The 21,950-nt window shown below is 39.4% G+C and overlaps 1 protein-coding gene across 1 annotated transcript in view; it reads right to left on the bottom strand.

Annotated features, from left to right (window-relative positions):
- Positions 1 to 698: 698 nt before the first annotated feature.
- SLC44A3 (solute carrier family 44, member 3) overlaps positions 699 to 21,950 on the bottom strand; it is a 40,531-nt gene continuing 19,279 nt past the window's right edge. The window contains exons 10-15 of the mRNA XM_009572257.1: positions 16,923 to 17,079; positions 14,300 to 14,383; positions 4,477 to 4,614; positions 3,739 to 3,975; positions 1,815 to 1,913; positions 699 to 704 (exon numbers count right to left, since the gene is read on the bottom strand). Coding sequence (XP_009570552.1) covers positions 699 to 704; positions 1,815 to 1,913; positions 3,739 to 3,975; positions 4,477 to 4,614; positions 14,300 to 14,383; positions 16,923 to 17,079 — 721 coding nt within the window. The remainder of the gene's footprint in view (positions 705 to 1,814; positions 1,914 to 3,738; positions 3,976 to 4,476; positions 4,615 to 14,299; positions 14,384 to 16,922; positions 17,080 to 21,950) is intronic.

Below are 21,950 nucleotides of genomic sequence, written 5' to 3'. Positions count from 1 at the left end.
AAGTGTATTATAACCAGGGGCCAGGTACGAAGTTTAAACAAGCCTCAGAATTGCTCGCAAGAAAATGCCAACAGACTGTTACCAGTCCCTCTTCTGACTAGAGCCTGACAGTCTTCTCTACATTCCTAATTAAAAGAAGGACACCTACCTCATAACCATTAATTATCTTGACTACAGAGAATTTAATCAATGGTAATTTCCATCAATGAGCTCAGTGCTGTCCTTAATTGCTTGCACTGGCTGTTCAGATATACAGAATAAATCATGAAACAGTCATCTCAGAGTGCCTCCTCTACAAATGTTTCTACGTTTACTGATCCAGGGATGACTGGCTCAGCGTTCCTAGAGAAGCACGAAAAAACCCATGTTAGCTGACACACCAAAAAGCTAAAAACGACAGCTCGATGACCTTGTTGACTTAGTATTTTTAGGCTGACAACATAGAAATTTACAAGGAGTTTGTTTATTAACAACTTCCAGACCATCATAACAAGTATATTAATAAAAATCAGATGTGCTGAACACAAAATACATTATTCATACAAACAGATTGTGTGTCATTTTACCAGTGCAGAAGGTACAACACAGATTTAGAGAACTAATACTTTGTCCTGGGGTATTGGTAACCTTTACTTTTTTTTCTATGACTGTTTTTGCTATTGCTGGTCTGCCTTCATACTTCCTGGTGCATTTCACGTTCAAGTCTACAATGAGAGAAAAAAGGAGTCAAACTGTGTAGCACTAGTCCTGTTGCTGCGTTTAAATGTCGTAAGAGTAAACTGGGAAAATAATTAAGGATCTTTTGTGTCTCAAATCCACAATCGTCTCGCAGGAAATAACCGTTCCCCCCCCGGTTTCTGTGCTCAGCAAAAAATTACTGAAGAATGCAATAACAGATCCACACAATGAAAAAAATCAAGTACAGCTATCCCTCACGGAAGCAGTGCTCTTAGCCCAACTGCCTATAGCAGAATGCCCACAAGACTGCGTGAGAGCTTGCTAGAGCCTGGTACCTCTTGAAAGCAGACCAAGAAAAATCACCAACATCTGTTACGCTTGTGTAAGAAGCAGGTAGGAGGACACAAGACACTAGTAGTAGTGTCCAGCAGGCGTAGGTGCCAGAGTGTCTGTTGCTGCAGAATCCTTCTCCAGCAGCCCTGGCTTGGCCCCCCTGATGCTGGGGGGAAATCAGCCCAGATTCTGAACTTGCTGGGTCAGCTTCTCAGGTTGGGCAATTTGCAGTATTTTTTCAGGTGTCAGTTAGTGAGCGTTTACTCTCAGGACTTTCCCAAGCCTGGGTGTTGGGGAACACTCCCTTCTGGCACCTCAGCTTTTTTACCCCAGCGTAAAACAGAGCAAATAAATATATACACTGATAGAAAAGAAAGAAAGCAAAAGGGTGGGGGTGGAGACGGAAGGCCTCTAAGCTCTGATCTTACAGCTCTGGAACTTCAGCAGTTCCGGCATGAAATCAAGCAGCCCACCACTCTTCTGACTTTCCTAGAGCAGGCATGTGAAGGACTATCTGAATAGGATTTATCTCCCACCCCCTTGCCATTGCCAAATCTTTCTCTTCCTCTGCTGGGCACACTGGGGAACAGGAAGAAGGATGAGAACAAATATTTGATCCATCCATTTTGCACCAGCAGAGGATTTCCTGAGGAGGGAAAGCAATAGAACAGGCTACTGGGTACAGCATGTTGATTAATGTGAGACATCAGGAGATACATGACAGCTTACATCCATTCTTCTTGGGACATAAAGGCAAACACATTAGCTGGCAGACAAATACATATCCCACACTCCTGTCTTACCATAGGTTGGAGCTCTGTCCCATCTTCATTGTCCTGGAAAGATCTCATGCTTCTGTGTTTTTGCCCTTCTGTTAACTTGTTACTCTGTTTCACAAAGGTCTACAAGCAAAAACCAGGGTGAGATCATTTGGGAATGCAAACCATTATGTAAATAAAAACTACCTGGTAAAGGAAGATAATTAGCCTGGAGCTAAGAAACTGTAGCTGGTTCCTAGGTAGATGACACCGAGTGATACCAGGAGGGACTCTGCAGAGGCAGCAAGGGTGATGAACACAACTGCAAAGGATGAATCAAGAATCCCTGTTACATCTCCTGCTACAGGAATGAGGACTCTGGCTGTCTGAAATCCCTCACCTAGCTCTCCGCCCGCTGCTGCATATTGTCCTGAGGGCCACAGAGCCTCCCTTCCACCCCCAGATGTTTGTAACCCGACTGCAACACAGACGTCCCAAGTCAGATGCCTTCGTGAGTTGGGAAACTCCAAGTTCTTGGCTACGTGAGCAAACTTACTCTTGATCATGCAATGAGGAGGAGTTTGGATGTGCTGCCCCCAGTTTTTCCATACAAGGTTACACAGCCTGCCCTGCTTGGAAGACTCCTTACCCCTGTGGGAAGTCCTCTCTTCACCCGAGGCCCTAGGACATGGCTAATTACAAGGAATTAAGACCAGAGTTAAAGAGAAACTACCACAAAGTTTGGAAGTGGAGAAAGGAAAGCCTCTGTTTCATGAAGGAGAATTGGCTTAAGAAGTATTTTAGCATTTGGCAAAACAGAGGGAGAAGAACAGAGGTCAAGGCTTCAGAGTTTTCCATTCAGTAACATACTCCTATTCAGGACGTATGCTTAAGTACTGTTCTGAATCAAGGCCAAAGAATATCTATCTGCTTTCTTCTGTACAAAGGGTTAAGCCTATCTTTAGGCTGCCTTTTTGTTGTGTTTTGTTCTCAACAAAATTCTATGAACATTACAGGGAAACTAACAGCAATAAAAAAAACCAAACAGTTCTTCTGACACTGTCCTGAAGAAATCCATCCAGAAGATTCGTATCATATGAGCTATTCTGGCTGCTGAGTTTGTTTTTCATGAATCACTAAGATTTTCTTTGTCGCACGGTTTATGAAGGAAAAGACAGAACTGGCAAAAATAGCATGAAAGGAAAACACATCTGCATCTTCCAATATTCTCTTAATATGAAAGGGATGGCATATATACATGCTTCAAATGCTTCAGATACAACTATTAACTAAAGCTCTCCATCACTATTAGCAACATAATGATTCTCCATGGAAATGCTTGTAACACAATATAGTAATTAGGAGGGTAAAGACACAGAACAATCAGTCCCGAGGCAGAAGAATTTAATCAAGAGACAGAAGACAGTATTCTGGCAAAAGAATCTGTATGGGTATGACGCAGAGCAACTCAAGTTTGTATGAAGTTTGTTCAGAACTACAGCATCCATAGGATGTATATGGATACCTGGCCTGCTGCTGGCAACAAGAAGCTCCGTGTTGTTTACTTTTGCTTGTCACCATACAGTAAGTCACAACAAATATAATCATCTAATCTTAGGGCACCCCATGGATCGGTCTCTGCAGCTAGCTCATTTATTTATTTATATTTTTAAATTACCAAGAATATATTGAACATATATCTAATAAGTCCTAAAAAGTCAGCCATTACTTGCAGGGTATGATCTAAAAGAAGGCAGCAGATCATAGCTAGCACACAGGAGCCAGAGGCAGCCATTTACTTCAGTTTATAAATACACGTATGATTTGCATCCCCGAGCCCATCCTGTTCTAAGGTGTTGGAAAGGAAATAGCACAGGTCATGGGTTCAAATTACTAGGTCTTGGGGAAAAAAAAGCCCCCAGAAGCTTAGAATGGCTCAAATATCTTTGCTGTTATCAGTGAGGTTTACCAGCAGTTCCTGATCCACGAAGTATGGCTTCTCTGCCGATCCATCATTTGTTTCCATATCAATAGCAAAGCAAAGGAACATGGCATCTGCTGTCACTTCAAACACAGACAGAAAGCTGTGGGACATCAGGTAGGCAAAAAATCCAACCAGCAACAGAGGAACTACCCACGCTTGCAATTCCCGATGGTAGTTAAATGCCATCAATCCTCCAAAAATAGTAAAACATACAACAAACACCTGTAAAGGGCAGCAAGAGAGAAATGCAGCCTTATGAATCATGTAGAAATGTTTCTTAGAAAAAAACAGAACCCCAAAACCCTAAGGCAAATACATTACAGCCAATACTTTAACAGCACATCTCATCTGGGAGATAGCTATGCAGTTTCTGGCATCACGTAGTGGTCACACTTTGTGTTCAATTCAGTGTGTAGATTCTGTAGGGCAGAGGCAATCTTTTACTATATAGAGGCAATCTTTTACTATATATTTACCAAAGTTGCAATGGGAACTGTAAGAGTGGCGCCAAGGACACTACTGTAATACAACTAAAAAACTCTGTAAAGACTATGACGAGGGTTAAATTGCTCAAACATTCTTCTTTCTCCCGAACTCATTTTACAGCATTAACAACACTGAGTTTAACAAAGATAAACCTTATTTACTTCAGATATAAGAAAAGAGAATCAAACCCTGATTTTTCACTTCATTCTTACAGAACAGTACTTTTCGTACTCTCACCTTTCCTAGAAACAGGATAAAATCTCCAAAACAGCTAATGGATGCAAGTTTAGCAGAATTCTTTGCCAAAATAAAGACAGCATCCTTTGCTGATGTACAAAAATTTGTCCCATTTATGGCTGTAGTTGTGTATACATGCTGAAATGAGAGAAGATAATAATGCAGTGAGAAAGATTCTTATAATCTAGATTTTACTTCAGCAAAATACAAAGCCTTAAACTCTATTTGGAAATACTGAGTTTATAAACATAAGAGTTATTTTGCGTAATATGGCAATTTTATTTTAAGTGACTACAATAACTATGCTTCTAACTTCAAATATTTTTTTCTACATAATTTCCACCATTAGCAAATGCTAGAATAGTGACTAAATTTCTGAACCCACCTTTATCCAATTTATTTTAAAACACCAAAGTTCTCTACCCTAATTTTTGTTAATGAATAGGACACAATTACCACAAAACACTTACTTACCTGGAGTCACACTACCCAAACTTACTTGCTTATTTTCTATGACTCTATATCCAAGACTGCTGGCAAACTATGTAAGTGGAACAATCAAGTTATGTAGTTACCAAGTCATTTAGAAGTTGGCGATTAAAAAGCTTTTATATATGGCCCTTTCAAACTATTCATATGCTACTGAAATTCAAGCTTATGGCTATAGCCATAAAATAAACTTTTTCATGAAAGATGAAACCAATTGTGAAAATGACTGGAAGAGAACAGCTAAAGGATCCTGGACTAGACCAGTGAGTGTTAAGTCACCAAAAAAACCCCAGAATTTCAACAGACAGTAGGGGCACTCACACTTTTTTGAGGTATTAAGAATTTTACAAGATGTCTCTTTGTGGAAACTTGCCAAGACAGGTGGGGAGGACAGAATATTTACCTTCATGGATTGCATTATTTTAGCACTTGTTGTGCATAAATTGACATATATTGTCCCATTTGTGGAACTCCTCAACAAGGTTTTGAAACTGTGTCCAAAATATCAGCTAAGAAAAACAGCGCTCAAGGTACCTGAAATGTATGCTGAACTTTACCAGCAAGTCTTATGAGTAGTTTCCCTTTACTCAAAATATTAGAAGGTGGATTATGCCACAAAACATTAGTTACATCTGGTACGGTCAGTAAGAACCACAGTGTGCAAGGGATTACTCTTCTGAAGGAATTTATACACCCCAACATGTACTTGGTGCTTAAATTACTTTCTGCTTCACCTGGAAGTGAAAAAAAAACCAACTGGTTTGCTGAAAGTGAATTATACTGGCCTACTGCAAAATACTTCCTGTTCAAAAATCTGGTTTTTCTCACCTACAAATCAAAATATAAAATAACATCAGATATCTGAAGGCAGAGAAAATTTATTTCTGCAGAGTCCAGTTTTACCCCATAGCAATTTCTGTAACATACTGTAGTGTAGCAAAGCTATATTGATATTATCTAAAAACATTACAGAGAAAGAAAGAAATTAAATGCAGTCAAAGATCTTTTGTCTCTTTGTTGTGGATATTATCTATTTTATATATGACAAAGGATTTTTTTTTTTCTCTGATAGTAAGCAAAAAAGGAGTAGAAGTAAAGAGTGACATCCTGTAAATATTGTACTTACATAGTAGCAAATACATCCATAGATAGAAAAAGTATAAATAAAGACCATGGATTTATTGCCTGCTCTAAGAAAAATCAAAGACTCCACTGAACTCTACAGAAACACGTAGAGTGTCTGCATAAAAATCTGTGTAAACAAGCAAGTTTCCTTCATTCCTAAATAGGAAAAAATGCTTTCTATGCTAACTTTCATTTATACTGACGCTGTTCCTTTCCCCGGGCAGCGCTGCAACAGGACTGGCAGAGAGGTGTGCCCTTTGGCTGGGTCAGGCATTGACTACAACACCTTGGCATTCTTGGTTGTCTGTACCTCTGAAAGAGATGCACCCTTGTCCCACGTGCCTCGCTCAACCCGACAGGTTTGTGAGCAGCCTGCTGCCGCCCTGCGTTAGAAAGCCGAGGGCCTGCCAGCTCGCCCGCAGCAGCACCAGCCCAGGATGCGGCAGCAGCAGAGCTGGCAGTTCGGCCAGGCCAGCACCAGCCTTGCGGGGCTACCGTCTCCGAGGGCACAGGCGTAGGGTAGATGGCCTCAAGTCAAGCTCCCTCTCTGTCTTCCATCTGTAGCTGTCACTGCATATTTCAAACATGGATAGACCTATCTTTATAACATGCTGTGAGTTAAGCCTGTTTCATCATCCCCATTAACAGATGGGAAATTGAGACGCGAAGTGGAAAAGGCTTTTCTAAGATTGTTTCTGTCCCTTAAGAACTAAATTCACAGAGCAGATCCTGATCTGGTGAGGTCAGTATAAATTTTGCCAATAAATTAAACAGAGATTCTGTATTCATTATAAATAGCAAGAAATGTCCTGTTTTAAAAATTAGAAAGAATGTTGAAAATGCATGTGCACTTGTACAAACATTGTTTCCAAACTTAAAATAAATAACCATTTGTTTGCACTCTTGAATTAGCCACTTTGGTATCCGAGGAATGTGCAACGAAAAGAATTTCTGATATTTATTAACTAGAGCAGTTATCTTGGAAAGACTGAAAATAATGCTGGAGACTGAATACTACCTGCACAGGGATTTGTCATGTTACAAACCAGTTGATAAAAAATGGCATTTATAACAATTACAACTTCAACAAATCATGTAAGTATCAACTAGTCATAACATCCAAGCAAGAAAGGCGGCCAGGTGATAATCCAACATTATAGAAGGAATAAGAAAGACACAGAAATAAATGAACTGCTGAAGGCTACAAAACTAGTCATTGACATAGGTGAAGCAAGAACGTTACTATTACAAGCTGAAGACTTAGCCAAGTGATCTCTATCTTTCGGCAAAAAATACGTTACTGAGGAGAGAAAAAAAAATATTTGGAGGGTTTCTTGTTCTGCCTAGACTGTGACTCCATACGTTTTCCTCACAATTCTCAAGTTTCCCATACAGACCCCAGACCCTGATCCCACCCAGCCACTCAGAAATCTACACGTTCTCACTAACAAAATACATGTCTAACATTTAAGCAAATGCATGTTTCCATGAAACTCAGAGTTGCACAGAAATGAGCTCAAACGATTTCTCATCCTTACCTGCCAAAGAACACCTAACACATGCAAGCTATTACCAATATTTGCAAATAATTTTGGACTTTGAGCTAAGAAGCTTAGATATCCCATTAATATTCCAGTTGCAGGGTATGTGCAACAGCCCAATCCCTTTCAAAGAAAAGATAGGTTAGCGAAGGCTAAGGTGGTAGACCATGGTCAGTAAGAACCTGCTATCATTTAGAAACAGGTTATTTAAATGTGTTTTTCTACAGAATGTATTCTCTTTTCCCATGCTCAAAAGCTTTAGTGGACTTCAAAGCGGTTGAGTGTTTTGATCCAAAAGGTATGGAATGTCTTCTGTCTGGGGAACAACTGAGTAAACCAGGCTCTTCTGTCTGGAAAAGAGATGACTGATGGAAGATGTGGTAAGAGGGCTACAAAATCATGAGAAATACGGAGAGGGTAGGTAGGGTTAGATGGCTCACTGTTTCTTCCAGAACAAAGATCAGGCAGGGGGAAGACCAAAGTAGTAGGAGCCAAATTTGAAAACAGATGATATTTCTTCTCACTGGAAGTCTGTAAGCTGTGAACTGCTGGACAAGGGATGCTTTAGCTGCTAAAAGTTCACATGAGCTCAAGGGAGACTGGGAAAGTTCAGGGAAAAGGAATCCACTGAGAGTTATTAAACACACAGAAAACATACTCAGCTCAAGAAGTCCCTAGGCTGAAAACAGACTAAGAAACAGCACGGGGACAGGGAAATACACACTCGTTCTACCTTAGTGTTCACTCACAGCCACTGTTGGAGATGGGATACTGAGCTACGTGGAGAGTCGGTCTGGCCCAATATAGCTATTACGGTTTCTATCTTTGCTTAATGAATTGATGTTTTACAATGGTAGTCTCTGCTATCGTAAGAAGCAAGTAATAACGGCATCAATAGCATACCATTGATCAGAAAGCGTGGGAGATAGTGGGTCAGGAACAGTCTTTATCCTTGCACCAGCAAGTTGGTACTGTATCACCACCTTTGTGAAGAACACAAGGCTCCTCTGGCTTGGAGCCTGGGAACTAGACATGAGTTTCTCGGTGTCATGATGAATAAATAAGGAATGTGAATGTTTACATATTTCCAAATACCACAGTATGAAAAAAAAAACTATTTAAAGAATACATCCTTCTGTGCCTCTCAACACAGAATGTCAAGGGTCTTGGAAAAATTGACCTGCTAGTTTCATGAGAAAGGCGCTGTGGCTCAGATCCAGGCCATAAGTTCCCCAATTGTTGAGAATAATTGCTACTTTGTGTAACAGCTGAATTCAGTCCTCCGTCCTAGGACTTGCTTTAATAAAAAGAGCTTGGGGAAGAGAGGATTGCCATAGCAACAGAATCTTCTTAAAAAAGAAGCAGGAGACATGCTGGTCTCACATCCCACTTCAGCTTTTTCTGCTCTGCTGATATTTTCAGCCTGATCTGGTCTCGTTGCTGCCAACTCTCTTGGTGGCTGCCCTGGTTAGCTACACCCAGTGCAAGACTGTGCAGCTCAGGCTGGACTTTTAAGTGTCTCAGCTTGCAAGTGTCACAGCTGCCAGTGGAATCCCCTCAGAAAACAAAATCCAGTGGTAGCAAGAGGCAATGACATTTCTGTGGCTGCTGTACAGCAGTTAGTGACCCGGTGAGAAAGCTGTATCTCAGATAGCGGTGGGAAATTACAGCAACGTGGGCTTGTGAGGCCCCACTGAAGAGATGAGGACATGTAAGACTGGAAGGAACTTTCAGCCACTCCAGTCCCTGGCTATTTCAGATTAGCACATTATACAATTTCTTCTCTTAAGTGGAAAGCTCCCTCTTTAAACTACTCAGGGCTTTTCCCTCTCCCAGCCCTTACACTTGGAGCTATTCCAGGCAGTTGTCCCTCTGGTCCTTAGGAACCTTTTGCAACTTCCAGACAACATTTACTCATGAACAGTTTACATCTACTCATTCTTCTGCTGATCTTGTCTTGGCTCTTATCCCTCCTGCTGTTTCTCTTCTTGATATACTCATAGATGGCTAACGGGCTTGCTCTTATCCTTCATTTGTCAAAGTAGACACGCCAGGATATTCCAGTCCCCCTCTGTGAGATAAGCCTGATCACCTAACCAGCAACTTGGACAATGGCATTTATCCCCCTCTTTCTGGTGCAAGTATTTAATCTCATACCTTCCAGGACTGAATCTGCCCTTTCTGCAGCCTTGTTAACTAAAGGCTATTGTCCTGTGGTTGACAAACACACGGAGAATATTCTCCTCCCCCACTTCCAACCAATAAGCACACAGCTAATACAGAAACAGTTATTTTTGATTTTCAGGCTAATTACCATCTGTAAGAAACTCTTCAACAGCCTCCTGAATTTTCCCAAGCAGTCCAAGAAGCACAAATTTTCTTTATTTCTATTCCACCTTATATGTGTAGACTGGACTTACTGGAGAAAATCTTGTCCTTCAACATTCCTTGCTTCCTACTCTGTGTGTCGTCTACTCCCTCCATGGCTGTCATCCAGTGGGTAGGACCAACACAACTTTCTCCTCAGAGGGTAGTTGGGTGTCCTTTCCTGCAGCACCCCACTGCTATACCTGGGCTCCATTTCAACCACAGGGGTTGGACCATAAGGATCCTGCTTTAAGTGCCCATTACATCATTACTGGAGTTGCTTACAGTGGCTTCTGCAGTTAGCACGACAATATTCTCATTTGGGATTTCTGAAATAAAATCAAACTGGACATTTCCAGAGAGTTGTTCATAAATTGCTCTGCTTAAAAGCACTGAATTACTGGTCACTTGCTTCATTGCCTTTTATTTTCTCTCTCTCGCTCGCTTTTTTTTTTTTTTAAAATGGGATAGGGGAGAGGAGAAAAGGTATCAAAGCAAGAATTAGCCAGCCTTGTTCATCTCTATCCGCTACGTGGTTCACCCTACAGAGCAAGTAAAGACCTAAGGAACTTTATTTCCTGTTACCGCATACATAAAGCCTCCAGGGGGAAAACAAACTACGATTTTACTGAAGATGAACATTTTAGCCAACTGTATTTTCAAGATGATTGAAAATTTAGCTTAACATCTGAAGCAACTTTGCCAGTAACATTAAAATGCAGTATTTTTTTTGGGAGGAAAAAGAAGTACTTGATGGGGTGAGGCACAATGTGTTTGGCAGTGCAGAGGAGAACTGTACTTACATTACCATGCATGAATTTTGGTTTTATCTAGGTCACTTCTCCACAGGCATTTAACCATAACCTCCTGATAGGCTTCCATCCAAAGTTGAAGAGACAACCAACTGCTGTGGATATATTACCACTAGACAGACTTGCTTCTGTTTTTTCACACTAGACAGTTGCTGGCTTTCAGTATCAGTGAAGGGTCTCAGTACCAGCAAATGCAGCCTAACACACTGCCGACTTCAGTAATGGCTACCACAGGGTCCGGAAGGCTACACTGCAAGGAACTGTTCTGATGAAAATAGAGAAACCACATACTGCTCAGCAACTCCTTCAGAAATCCATGTGCTGCACTTTGGAGTGATTGCTTGCCAACTGGCTGCAGATGAACCCAAAGCAGACACAGAAAAGCAAAACTATCCTGAAATAGATATATTGTTTAAAAAAAAAAAGTCACTGCAACAAGGCTGTAAAGGAAAAAAAAAAAGCAAGTGCTTTGATGTATCAGAAGTTAAGACTGCCACTACAATTTAAGAAAGCAGGAGACAGACAGACCTTGTAGCTCCCAAACCACATTAAAAAAACCAGTATATTCTTTTTACGGAAGAGAAATTTCAATCTCCCAGATTTTACTTGAGATGATTGGATATGTTTATCTGGAACATACTGAAACCATCCGAGCCAGAAGATGAAAAATCTGTGGTAATTCTGACAAGTGTTGGCAAACAGAACTGTCAAGTAAGGATAATGACTTTATATTCACAAAGCACTTTTCATCCAGATAGAACCCAGAGTGCTTTACAATTGTTACTAATGGATTATACACACACATGAATCACTTTGCCCATGACTGAAATGGAACAGCTTAAGGAGTGAACTGTTTAACAGCACATAGCAACACTACACCACAGTTTAGCACAGGATCCAGTTGCAAATCCAAGAGAAATTTAGGAAGGCAGAATGTAATTATCCACATTGCAATCTGCACAGGATGCTGGGTTTACATTACCCCTGCTCCAAGAACCGCCACTGGAAATATGGCAACTGTCAGCGTCTAGCGCAGTGCTCTGTCACGATGGGAAGACAACAGGGTACTTTTTGGGCCCTGTCTCAGTTAAGTTCCAGGAGAGCTGAACAAAACTTACCTGAGCCTGCAAAGAACAAGTCACTTCAGCGGAGCATGCAACTATCAAAGTCAGTGTTAAATCCCACCTGAAAGACGTCACCTCAGCCTGAAAAGTACTCTTCGATAACATAACAGAGCACTTGGCTGATACTGCATGGGAAGAAAGAAGTTCGCGCTCTATCACCAGTGTTACTTCCTCCAGCACCTGTTTCTCATCTGCGAGTTCCCCAGAGGGAAAACAAGGGGCTCTGTTTAATCCTGATTAAACTTGTGAATGAAGGAGCAGAAAGAATTTAAATCACCTAAGCAATACAACAACAGGTTGAAGGAAATAGTGCAGAAGTGATGGGGAAGGCTTTTTTTTTTTTTTTTAAGAGTTTCAAGTAATTATATGCTTATTAGTATAGTGAAAGTAATACTAGAATAAAAGGCAAAAATATAGTAAGGAAATGAGCTTTGGACCAACTTTTATAACAGCTGTTCCACATTTCAGTAATTTCAACTCACACAAAAATCAAAATCTGAGCTAAAAAATACTTTCAAAATGTTAGAAACACAGGTACAAGCAATTTTTTAACCCCTCCCAAGTCCTACTCTCAAGTCCATGATCAACACGTATGTGAAATTTCAAGGCTGTACCCAGCAGCTTTCACTGATCTCAGTAAGAGCTCTTAAGAGTTCAGTACTTCTGTTAACCTAGCCATATGTTAAGCTGCTTAAAACTGCAGACTTGTCTTTTTTCCCCCCCCTTTTTTTTTTCTTTTTTACCTTTGGCCACAGATTTTACAAAATTGAAGAAATAGGCAGGCTTGAATACATTCTTTATAGGAAAGAAAGAAAAAACTAATCAGATACATTAATTACTCTCTGAAATGCAATAACCTGAGACCAATGTTACCCCTTCATACAAATAAAACTTCTATTAAAATATTACAGCACGTTCTTGCTTTTCTTCTCCTCTAACCCTCGCCTAAATTGCCCTGGATTTGGAGCACGTGGAACACTGTCATCTTTGCCAAAAAGACGTTCAAACAAACAATTATCTAACAGCAAACACGGTATTATGATCACTAGATGAAAACCCACAACTCTCATAAAACCAGAAATTTGCCTACAATAGATTAGGAAACAGGAAATCTTTTAAGGGAACAAGAGCTACAATACAGCCTTCTGAAACAAAAGGAAGAACATTACAGTAATTAATTCTTCTTTTAACAAACATACAGCATACAGCAGCTGGAGAAAGTAAACACTAGGATGCTGGATATCTCTTTGAAAGGCAGGAAGCCAAGGGGAAAGGGTGACTACAAATGGAAAGCCTGCAGTCAGAACGAACTCTGAGATTCCTCACCAAGTCAGTGACCATAAGATCTACCTAAAAAATGTAAGTCTGGAAAATTCATCATCTAGAACCAGAGATTTCACTGCACAAGTATTTAATGTAGGCTGAACTAAGTGAAAAACTTTCTCTTTGTAGCTGTCCAAGATTAATCTTAATTTATGCACCTACTTTAGAGGAGAAGTCAGACCCTTTATCAGAATTGTCTTGTTTACATCACCACTGCCCTCAGCAATGAGAGCAAAGAACGCAACAGTCAGAGAGCTAGGAATCAGCATGAACGTCCAGGTTCCCTTTCACATTAAGAATACCACAGTCACCAGAGATAACAAAAGGGGACTGACAAAGAGAAAAATTAACTATTTACAATGATGTATATAGAGCTGGAAAACATTTGGAAAAAAGGATCAGGATGGAAAAAGTAGGAGTCAAGTACCTGAAAAACTGCTGTATGTCAAAAATCATCCATTTCCAATAAAAACACTTTTGAAACAAAACTGCTAACAAAACAAAGATGTCTTTCAAAGAAAGAGAATATTATATCATCTGGCTTTTTCATCATGGATTATATTCCCAGATATATTGATAATGGAAATCAGCCAGGAGTTCAAGTTTCTTTATTCAGGACTTTCAGGTGGAAAATGCTGTACCTAGTTTAATGACACATCTCCAGGTGGGTTTCTTACCTCTTCATTGCTTCCCTCCACCTGGACCCTCTGTATTTCAGTAGTCTGGCTCAACTCAACAAAACATTAAGTCTTCTTACCTTCAGAAATAGCAAGTGGCCCTCTGAAAGGGCTATCTCAAGCTGTATTAACAAGTTTTCTAAAATCTTGCACCTTGCACGTTTGTCAATTCCCTGCTTATTTGCAACAAGTTCCATCTACACTTGAAGACTTCTTTGTTTGTTTAGTTTAGGTGGCCAGCAGGAAACTTTGGCCTGCATCCAACTGGATGTTGCTTTAGTCATGCTAAATGGAGCTAGCATACACACACGGTTTCTAGAATAAGTATGCAGATAGTTGAGTGACAGAGAGATGATAGAGTGTACCTGGTTAAAGTATCTTAAGCAACTTTCCTGGCACCAAAACCAGCAGACACAGCACTTGAACAGGCACTTTGCACATGCGCTCTCCTGCAATAAAATGAAATGTTTGGTTACTGGACACAGAATTTGACTTAAACAAAACTGCCGTTTTAGAAAAACTTGCTTTACAGGTGACTGACTCTTCTAATAAAGCATTCACTTAGGCAGCAGATATTTCCTTTTGGATTATAGGAACTGTTTTTAATTCAGACCCTTCAGTATTAATGACTGATGAGCTGAGCATATTTTTTTTCTTCCTGTGGATGGAAGATTCTTCTCTGGGAAAAGAAAATAAGTGCTGCAAGCAGCTTTGTGAGCTAACAGCTGCTTGGAGAACAAAACAGGCAGGCAAGTCAGTAACCCTTACAGTACTTTGCAATGATCAGGGAGTGCTGACGGATTTTTAATTTTTTTGTTTATCAAAAAAACCTTCACAGTTCTGAAATGACTGGTACCCTAATGAACAGAAAATAAAAGAATGGGCAAAAGGACTTATATGCATATGTGTGTGTATTGACTCAGAGCATACATACATTTTTCAGGACAGGAGGAAAAAGCATGTATTAGAACAGACCATTCATAGACCATTGATTTATATCAATTTCATACTAAAAACAGAGCAGAAAAGCTCAGTGTTTGTTCCACCTCCCCACCCCTATCACATCACAAGCTCAGAACTGTTCATCATATAAAAATTTTACCAAGCAAGACAAGCAAAAGACATCTTGGTAGCCATGGTAGCCTTCCAAATTTAACTGGCTGTTTTTCTCAGCAAAAGGAAGTTCAGTGATACTTGAGTCTTTTTAACCTTCTTTTTCCAGAGGTCAGAATGTTTTTGTTTTGTTTTGGAAAGAAGAGATCTTCCAGGCACTATATGAAAACCTTGAGTCCCCACAACTACCATTGTTCGTGCAGAAACCATGAACCTCCCAACTTTTTTCCAAAGAAGTTCTTGGAAATATTCCAGGAATAATTCCTTTAAAGTGGTGACTGTACATGCAAACTCCTGACAGCAGAGAAATACTTTAATCTTGCCGTGTATTGCTGGAGAGATGATTTTACTAAAACTATTAATCTCAGTAAGTACTGTTCATTAAAAACCTAGAGCAAGGGACTTCAACTGCAATCTCCTCTCTGATTCTGCTTGAAAACTGCTGTGTAGAAAACATCTGTGAATTTACCTGCGAGCTTGCAGACCCCTGACTTTTCCTCCTGTTCACAGAAAACAGCAGCATTTTTTGCAAGGGTGGCAAAGTCTGGGTGAGCTTTACATGAATGCAGCATCACTTCTCCATCCTTTAGTACCACTACTCTGGTCCTCTATGGAAAGAGCCTCAATGGAAAGGGCCCATAGCCTGTCTTTTCTCCCATGGGAAGGAGCAAGGTTACTTCGTGGGGGGATCCTTCTGTGGACTGGGGACATGAGCTGGCCTGAGCACTTTATAGCCTCTTTAGGAGCTGTTATAGCTATGGGTCATGTCATATCCTCAGCTGAATGCTTGGCAACTGGACCAAAAGGAGCTTGTAGCACACTGCTATAGACACAAATAATCTTTCTTTGCTAGTTAAATCTTCTACAGATTACAAAAGCGCGTACCCAACAAGGCCACTTACTCTGCTTCCTCTAGAGGCAGAAAATACTCTATCCTGTTTTTAGCACAACTCATCCCACCTATCATTTTTAAACAAAGTTCTTAGTTGACCCAACTCACCAAGTTTTATGACCAAGGCTTTCATATGAGTGACATAAACCCAAACACTTACACATCTTTCAAGTATCTTATTAAAAGGGCCTTTTGTTTAAGCATTCACAAACTATACCCCACACACATGCCTCATAGGTACCAGGGATGGTCAATGTAAATACGCTGTCATAACTATACATAACATGCTTCAAGGCCAAGGTAAACTCTAGAGGAGAAGACCTACATTTAAAAACTTTGCCTAAATCTTCCTCTAAAATCAGAGCTGTGCAGTCATGACACCCTCTCTCCTTGCCAAAGTACCAGAACTAACTGCAATGGTACATTTCCAGCAGAAGATGAGAGATGCAGAGATGCATGAAATATATAAAGAAAACAAGCAACAATCAAAACAACCCAGCTATATTTTTTATATATCTTAAAAGATGTGGTTTGGATCCTACACAAATCTCTGGAATAGTTCTTATTTCATACATTCTTTCTACAAACTCATATTACAAGGCAGATGAAATCTTTTCTATAAGATATTTGATATGCAACAATAATGTTCTTACTTACATTTGCTTTTTTAAAATTTATGATGCAAAAATTTTAAATAGAGCATTCTGCCAAATTTTTCCTTTATCCTTCATAAAAACCTTGATATATAAACACCAAAAAAAGGTGGGGTTTAATGTTGGTGTTTTCTGCTTTGAAAAATATCTGAGTTGAGAGAAAAAAAGGAAGCACATGGAAAAAGCTTTCTTAATGAAGAAAATGGGGTAAAATATAAAATCCACATCATATCATCTGTTTTTAAGCAAGAAGTATATTCTTCACACTTTTTTTCATGAATCTCACCGTTTAACTACTATTTTTATAGTGTTATAGAAGTATATACCTACCTTTTGTTTTAGGATATTATAAAGGTACAAGAGAACAATCCTTGGTATTCTCAGTATTGTGATTAGAAACGAGCCTTTTACAGCAGTTCCTAGATGATAGCAAAAAAGAACTGATATGGAAGACAGGATTGGGTGAGGTGGTGGGCTACTTTTATTTCTAGAAAGAAAAACAAACAATTTAAAAACATTTTAGAAAGTTATTTAAGAAGATATACATTGTATCTTTTCAGTATTTGGAAATTTATAGAATTAAGCTGGTATCTCCTTTCCCACTTGAACAACTCCAGTTTTCCTACTGACTTCATCTGAATGTTCACCTTAGTCCAAAGGAAAGCAGCCAAGTTTATAACTTTTATTGGATTAGTTTAATTCTTAAGCAATGACTGTTTTGATGTATTCAGTAATGGAAAAATATCTAGAAAAAACCTAAAATGGAAAATACCAGAAATAAGTGAACAACAGCTGAGAATACTTCCTTGAACACCTCTCTCCAGCTTCTGTCACTTCTCTTATTCTCCGTAATCTTTTATTTGACTGTTGTTTCTGCAAGATTTTAGTCTGAAGGAATGAATCTGCTATTTCTGCTTTAGTGGTAAAATTAAAACTAGAAAAAATATCACAAGCTCTCACATGTAAAATTGAGATCTACTATCTACTTTTATTGTTGCAATTTGGTTGTTTGCAATTTGAATTTTGTTTTAAATTCTGTTCAGATAACTAATACCTTTTTTTTTTTTCACTGAACAGGATTTGTTTTAAAATAGAATACACAAAAAAGGAATATCATACTATATGTTTAAAATTATAATTTGGCCTAAAAAACTTGTAATTCTACTGCACATTAACCTGTATTGTTTTGGAGAAATCATGTGTTTCCCAAAATTGAAAAGCAAAGACAAAAAATTGGCCTAAATACAAGTTTTATTTTCTTGGTTTCTTTATAAAGGTCAGTTTAATGTCAATTATTTACAGAGAGTAGTATGACACAGCTCTCAAGAATTTATATGAAAACCAGGAAATGAACTTAAAGCCACTCTCCCACCCCTCTTCAAATGCTGCAAAAAAAAAAAAAAAAAAAATCAATTAGAGTAACACTATAAATAGCTTAAAAAAATGTCTCAGAGGATTAAAAAAACCCCACTGATCAATACTCATAAATAGCCCTTCTATAAAGCAACTCTTAAGCAATTGGCCCAACCCTAAAAAATTTACTTAGGCAACAGAACCAGCAGCAGTTTGACTGAGTTAAGTAAAGATCAGACCTTACATCACAAATAAGATGTCCTATCTTCAAAACCTTTGTTATCTTGAAAAATTAGTAGTTTGCACAAGAAACTAAAAAATAAGAAGGCAGTGATAAGAGAGTGACTAGTTGAGGCTAAAAAGCTCTACAAATGTATTTTTATTAAATCCTCACTTCAGCAAGGATTTAAATCATACACACTACATCAAGATAGGCATTACAGTTTTGCAAGAATCTTGAAGGTATCACTGCAGTTCATTCAAAACACTAAATACTTTGCAGCTGAGAAGTTGTATTTAAATATGTGAATATACCACATTATTTTAAATAGGAAATTCCAGCAAAGCAGTTGCTGCATTTATTATTTTTGGTCTTACAACTAGGTGAACAGCTTGGGGGATAGTGGAATTTTATACTGAATAAAGCAGGGTGGTTTTTTTTTTTTAAGTCATCAGGTTTCTGTGTTAGAAACACATACATCGCAATATAGATGAGTTATTCTATCCATATAGTACCATTGTTTCCCTTTCCCTCATACACTACCTTACATATGACAGTCTCAGTCAGATCTCAGAATATAAAAGATTAAGTTTCTGCAAGTTAAATGTTTATCAAGGGTGAGAAATACAGAAAGGACAAAGTTTATTCTTGTGTTAATAATTTACTTGCTACTGAAGAGAAAAATGAAGAAGGGTTTTGATATTTTTTTTTTTTTGGAATGTCAAAATTTGAAGTTTAGTTTAGATGAATTTCTACATGTTTAGATGCTTTTCCACACCTTCTTTTCCTAGCAAAGGAATTCTCACAAGAACAGGGTCTGACAAGGTTTCTTGCTTTGCTTCCAAACAGATTAGAAAAAGAACAGATTTTCCTTGTAATTCTGGCTCAGGGTAGGAAACATAGGAAAACGGCTAGCTAAATACAACGGGTGATGCTTGTGACTCTAAACAAGCTCAAGATTGGCTCAAACATCCACCTACACCCAATTACCCTTAAGGATGAAGTTTCACCCAGCTTTGTACGTTATATGGCTGCAATCCTGAAATTACTTTAGCACAAGCATACAATCAGCCATATGCATAAGGTTTTGTAGGCAGTTCATATTGTGCAGTGAATTCTGTGCATGTAGACTCCACTGCACGCACACAAGGTATCAAGGAAAAACAGGAATCTGCCTGGTTACAAGACTGAGTAGGGCCATGGCCTGCTTTTCCTCTTTGGTATTCTATTTTATGTTACCATGGGATTGTTTGATTTACATAGAACGCTACTATCCCAAAATCCTGTGAACCTGTGCTCAATACCACATCATCTTTTAATAACTTACTTTCTTCCGTGCTGCCAATTGTCTTTATTTTCTTGTGAGCCCTGTGACGCTCGATATCTTTCTTAACACTGAGTTCCTTGAATCAAATGATCACACATGCGTCTCAGCTTTCATTTTAAAACCACTTTTTTTGTGTGAAGAAAAAATGTAATCTTGACACACCCAAAAGATGTAGACATTTAAAAGGGGGAAAAAAAAAAGCCTTTCTTTAAAAGCCTGCCCTTTTCAGAGCTGTGCTTACAGTTTTCTTCAATCCTGCCTCATCTGTTTCAAAGACTGCCTAAAAAGAGATTTAGTGTAAAATACTTCAGAAGTGTTAAGGAATGAATTATATATGTAAATATGAATCTCAGTTTTTAAACAAATGAAATAAATTACAAGATTTGTAATAAAAGAGGCATTATCAGACTACCAGAGACACAGACTGTACTTCCAACTGACCTTTTACCTGCTCTCAAAACCACAAGGGACAGGTCTGACTACATACATGCTGATGGCTCTTTTACATAGGTTAGGTCAAGTATGTAAGTAGGGCAAAGGATGCTCATAAATATTGCAGATGTATTTGAAAAGGGAAGAGGAATCCTTTAAAAATTTGGTCCCAGTTCATCTCTGAATGACTCAGTGCAAATCCATAAACCTGGATTTTGACTTACTGGGAGATGTATGTGTTTCACCTCTCACTGAATCTATTGGAAGTTGTGGTGCTGAACTGGTCAGGTGGAAAACCCCAAACCTGCAAATGCTTACATAGTGCCTTAATTTCAACCCTGTGCAGTGACATACATGCATTGGAGTTACTGAATAAGCTCAAACATGGACAGGACAGTGATGCCTATGACATGGGTCAAGTTACTGTACCACCTTCCTGTAATCCTAGAGAGGGGGAAAGTCTCATCTCACTGAACAGGTAAATACACACATAACACCTAAGCACACTAAGATGAAAATAAACCCACATGTAAACCAGCAATAGTAACAAAGAAGGTTTTTTAAAGGACTGAGCCCTTTTCACAAGTCACAAAAAGTAATCATTAAGCAAAAAAGTTCTATTTATTTTATTAAATTAATAAAATCTTTCACGTATTCATGTTTCATCTGAAAAACAAGAAGGCAAAATCCATTTTCAGTGGTGGTACCACAGGTCAAACATATGTCACCTGTAAAGCTAATCCAGCTAAAATGACCCCTTGCCCTCCCCCTTGCTGCATGTGTTGTGGAGGAGATTTCCGCAGGGAAAGGCTGTGCCATTTCCTTGGAGCACTTACAAGCTAAGAAGAAAGCCTCTCTGTGCGGTATCATAAACAAACTCTTGTGACATGCCTTTATGATGCTGCCCCAGGGAATACATTAAAAACACACAGCAGACAAGCTCAGAATTGCTGGAACAGCTTGAGATAACCCTTGCCCTTGATGGTGCGACTGCTCTTGCAGCTAACCATCCTCTCCCCATTCCTGCACTGCTCTGCGCCTCTGCAGGTCTGTGCTGACAGCCTAAAGGCCAGGAAGAGGGATCGCCACCACAGAAAAATTGCATTTCCCTTTCCAAGCACAACTCTCTCAACACAATACATGTCACCTGGCAAGCAAGAGGAGGGCTCAACAGTAGATGTACAAAATTATTTCAATACAATTGGGTGCAGGAACCTTCTGTACTCTGTGGCCAGTTCCTGCAGCAGTAAAAAATAGCTGGAAAGCGGAAGACCCTAACAGAGCAGTAAATGTCATCACAGAGGTTTCTACAGGTGCTTCCCTGCTCTGTGTGAAGAAGATACGGACAGTGTCTTTGCCTTGGGGATTTAGATGGTGTACCGTACCAAAATGTACTGCAGCACACCACCCAGTAAGTCAGTGACACTCCTTTTCTTTCCTGTGCTTTCTCAAGCAAGCCAATTTAAATGAACCCTTAGTGCCACAGCTGCTAAAGCTGAATCAATTGCTAAAGCTTGAGGGACATAAATTTGCTTAGAAGAAAAGAGCAGCCCATTACCCACAGAACCATAGCCATGCTAGTTACTCGTGTTTAAAGCTTCAGTAGGAAAAAGGAGATGACATAAGAAATGCAAGTTCCTCCCTTTTCAGGTCCTATCATGGCATGTAAAAGAGTAGTGTGAGACTTTGTCACTCTACAGATCTCAACCTTTTAAAAAGCAGCATTTTAGGTTTTGTCTGCTCTTTTACTAGCACCAGTTCAGTGGCATGGCTGTTGGATGTGTAGAGAATCCTAGCAGAGACAGGCTGCTGATACACGTGTTAAACACTGCCCTGCCTTGGCTTTTTGGATGGGATGACAAAACATCGCTTAAAACAATGGTGGGAACTGGCTATTACCAGGTCTTCCAGCTTTGCTGCTTTGACTGGAGCAGAGCCGCTGTCGGCGGCAGCGGGGAATCCTTACAGAGTCCCTCCTGCAATCAGGGCTTGTGCTGCTGTCTCTGCTGGGCGGAGGGGAACAGAT

Source organism: Fulmarus glacialis, unplaced genomic scaffold (genome assembly GCF_000690835.1).
Source record: "Fulmarus glacialis isolate BGI_N327 unplaced genomic scaffold, ASM69083v1 scaffold38932, whole genome shotgun sequence".
NCBI lineage: Eukaryota > Metazoa > Chordata > Aves > Procellariiformes > Procellariidae > Fulmarus > Fulmarus glacialis.
Note: the sequence above shows the minus strand (reverse complement) of the source record. Positions and strands in the feature narration are given on the sequence as shown.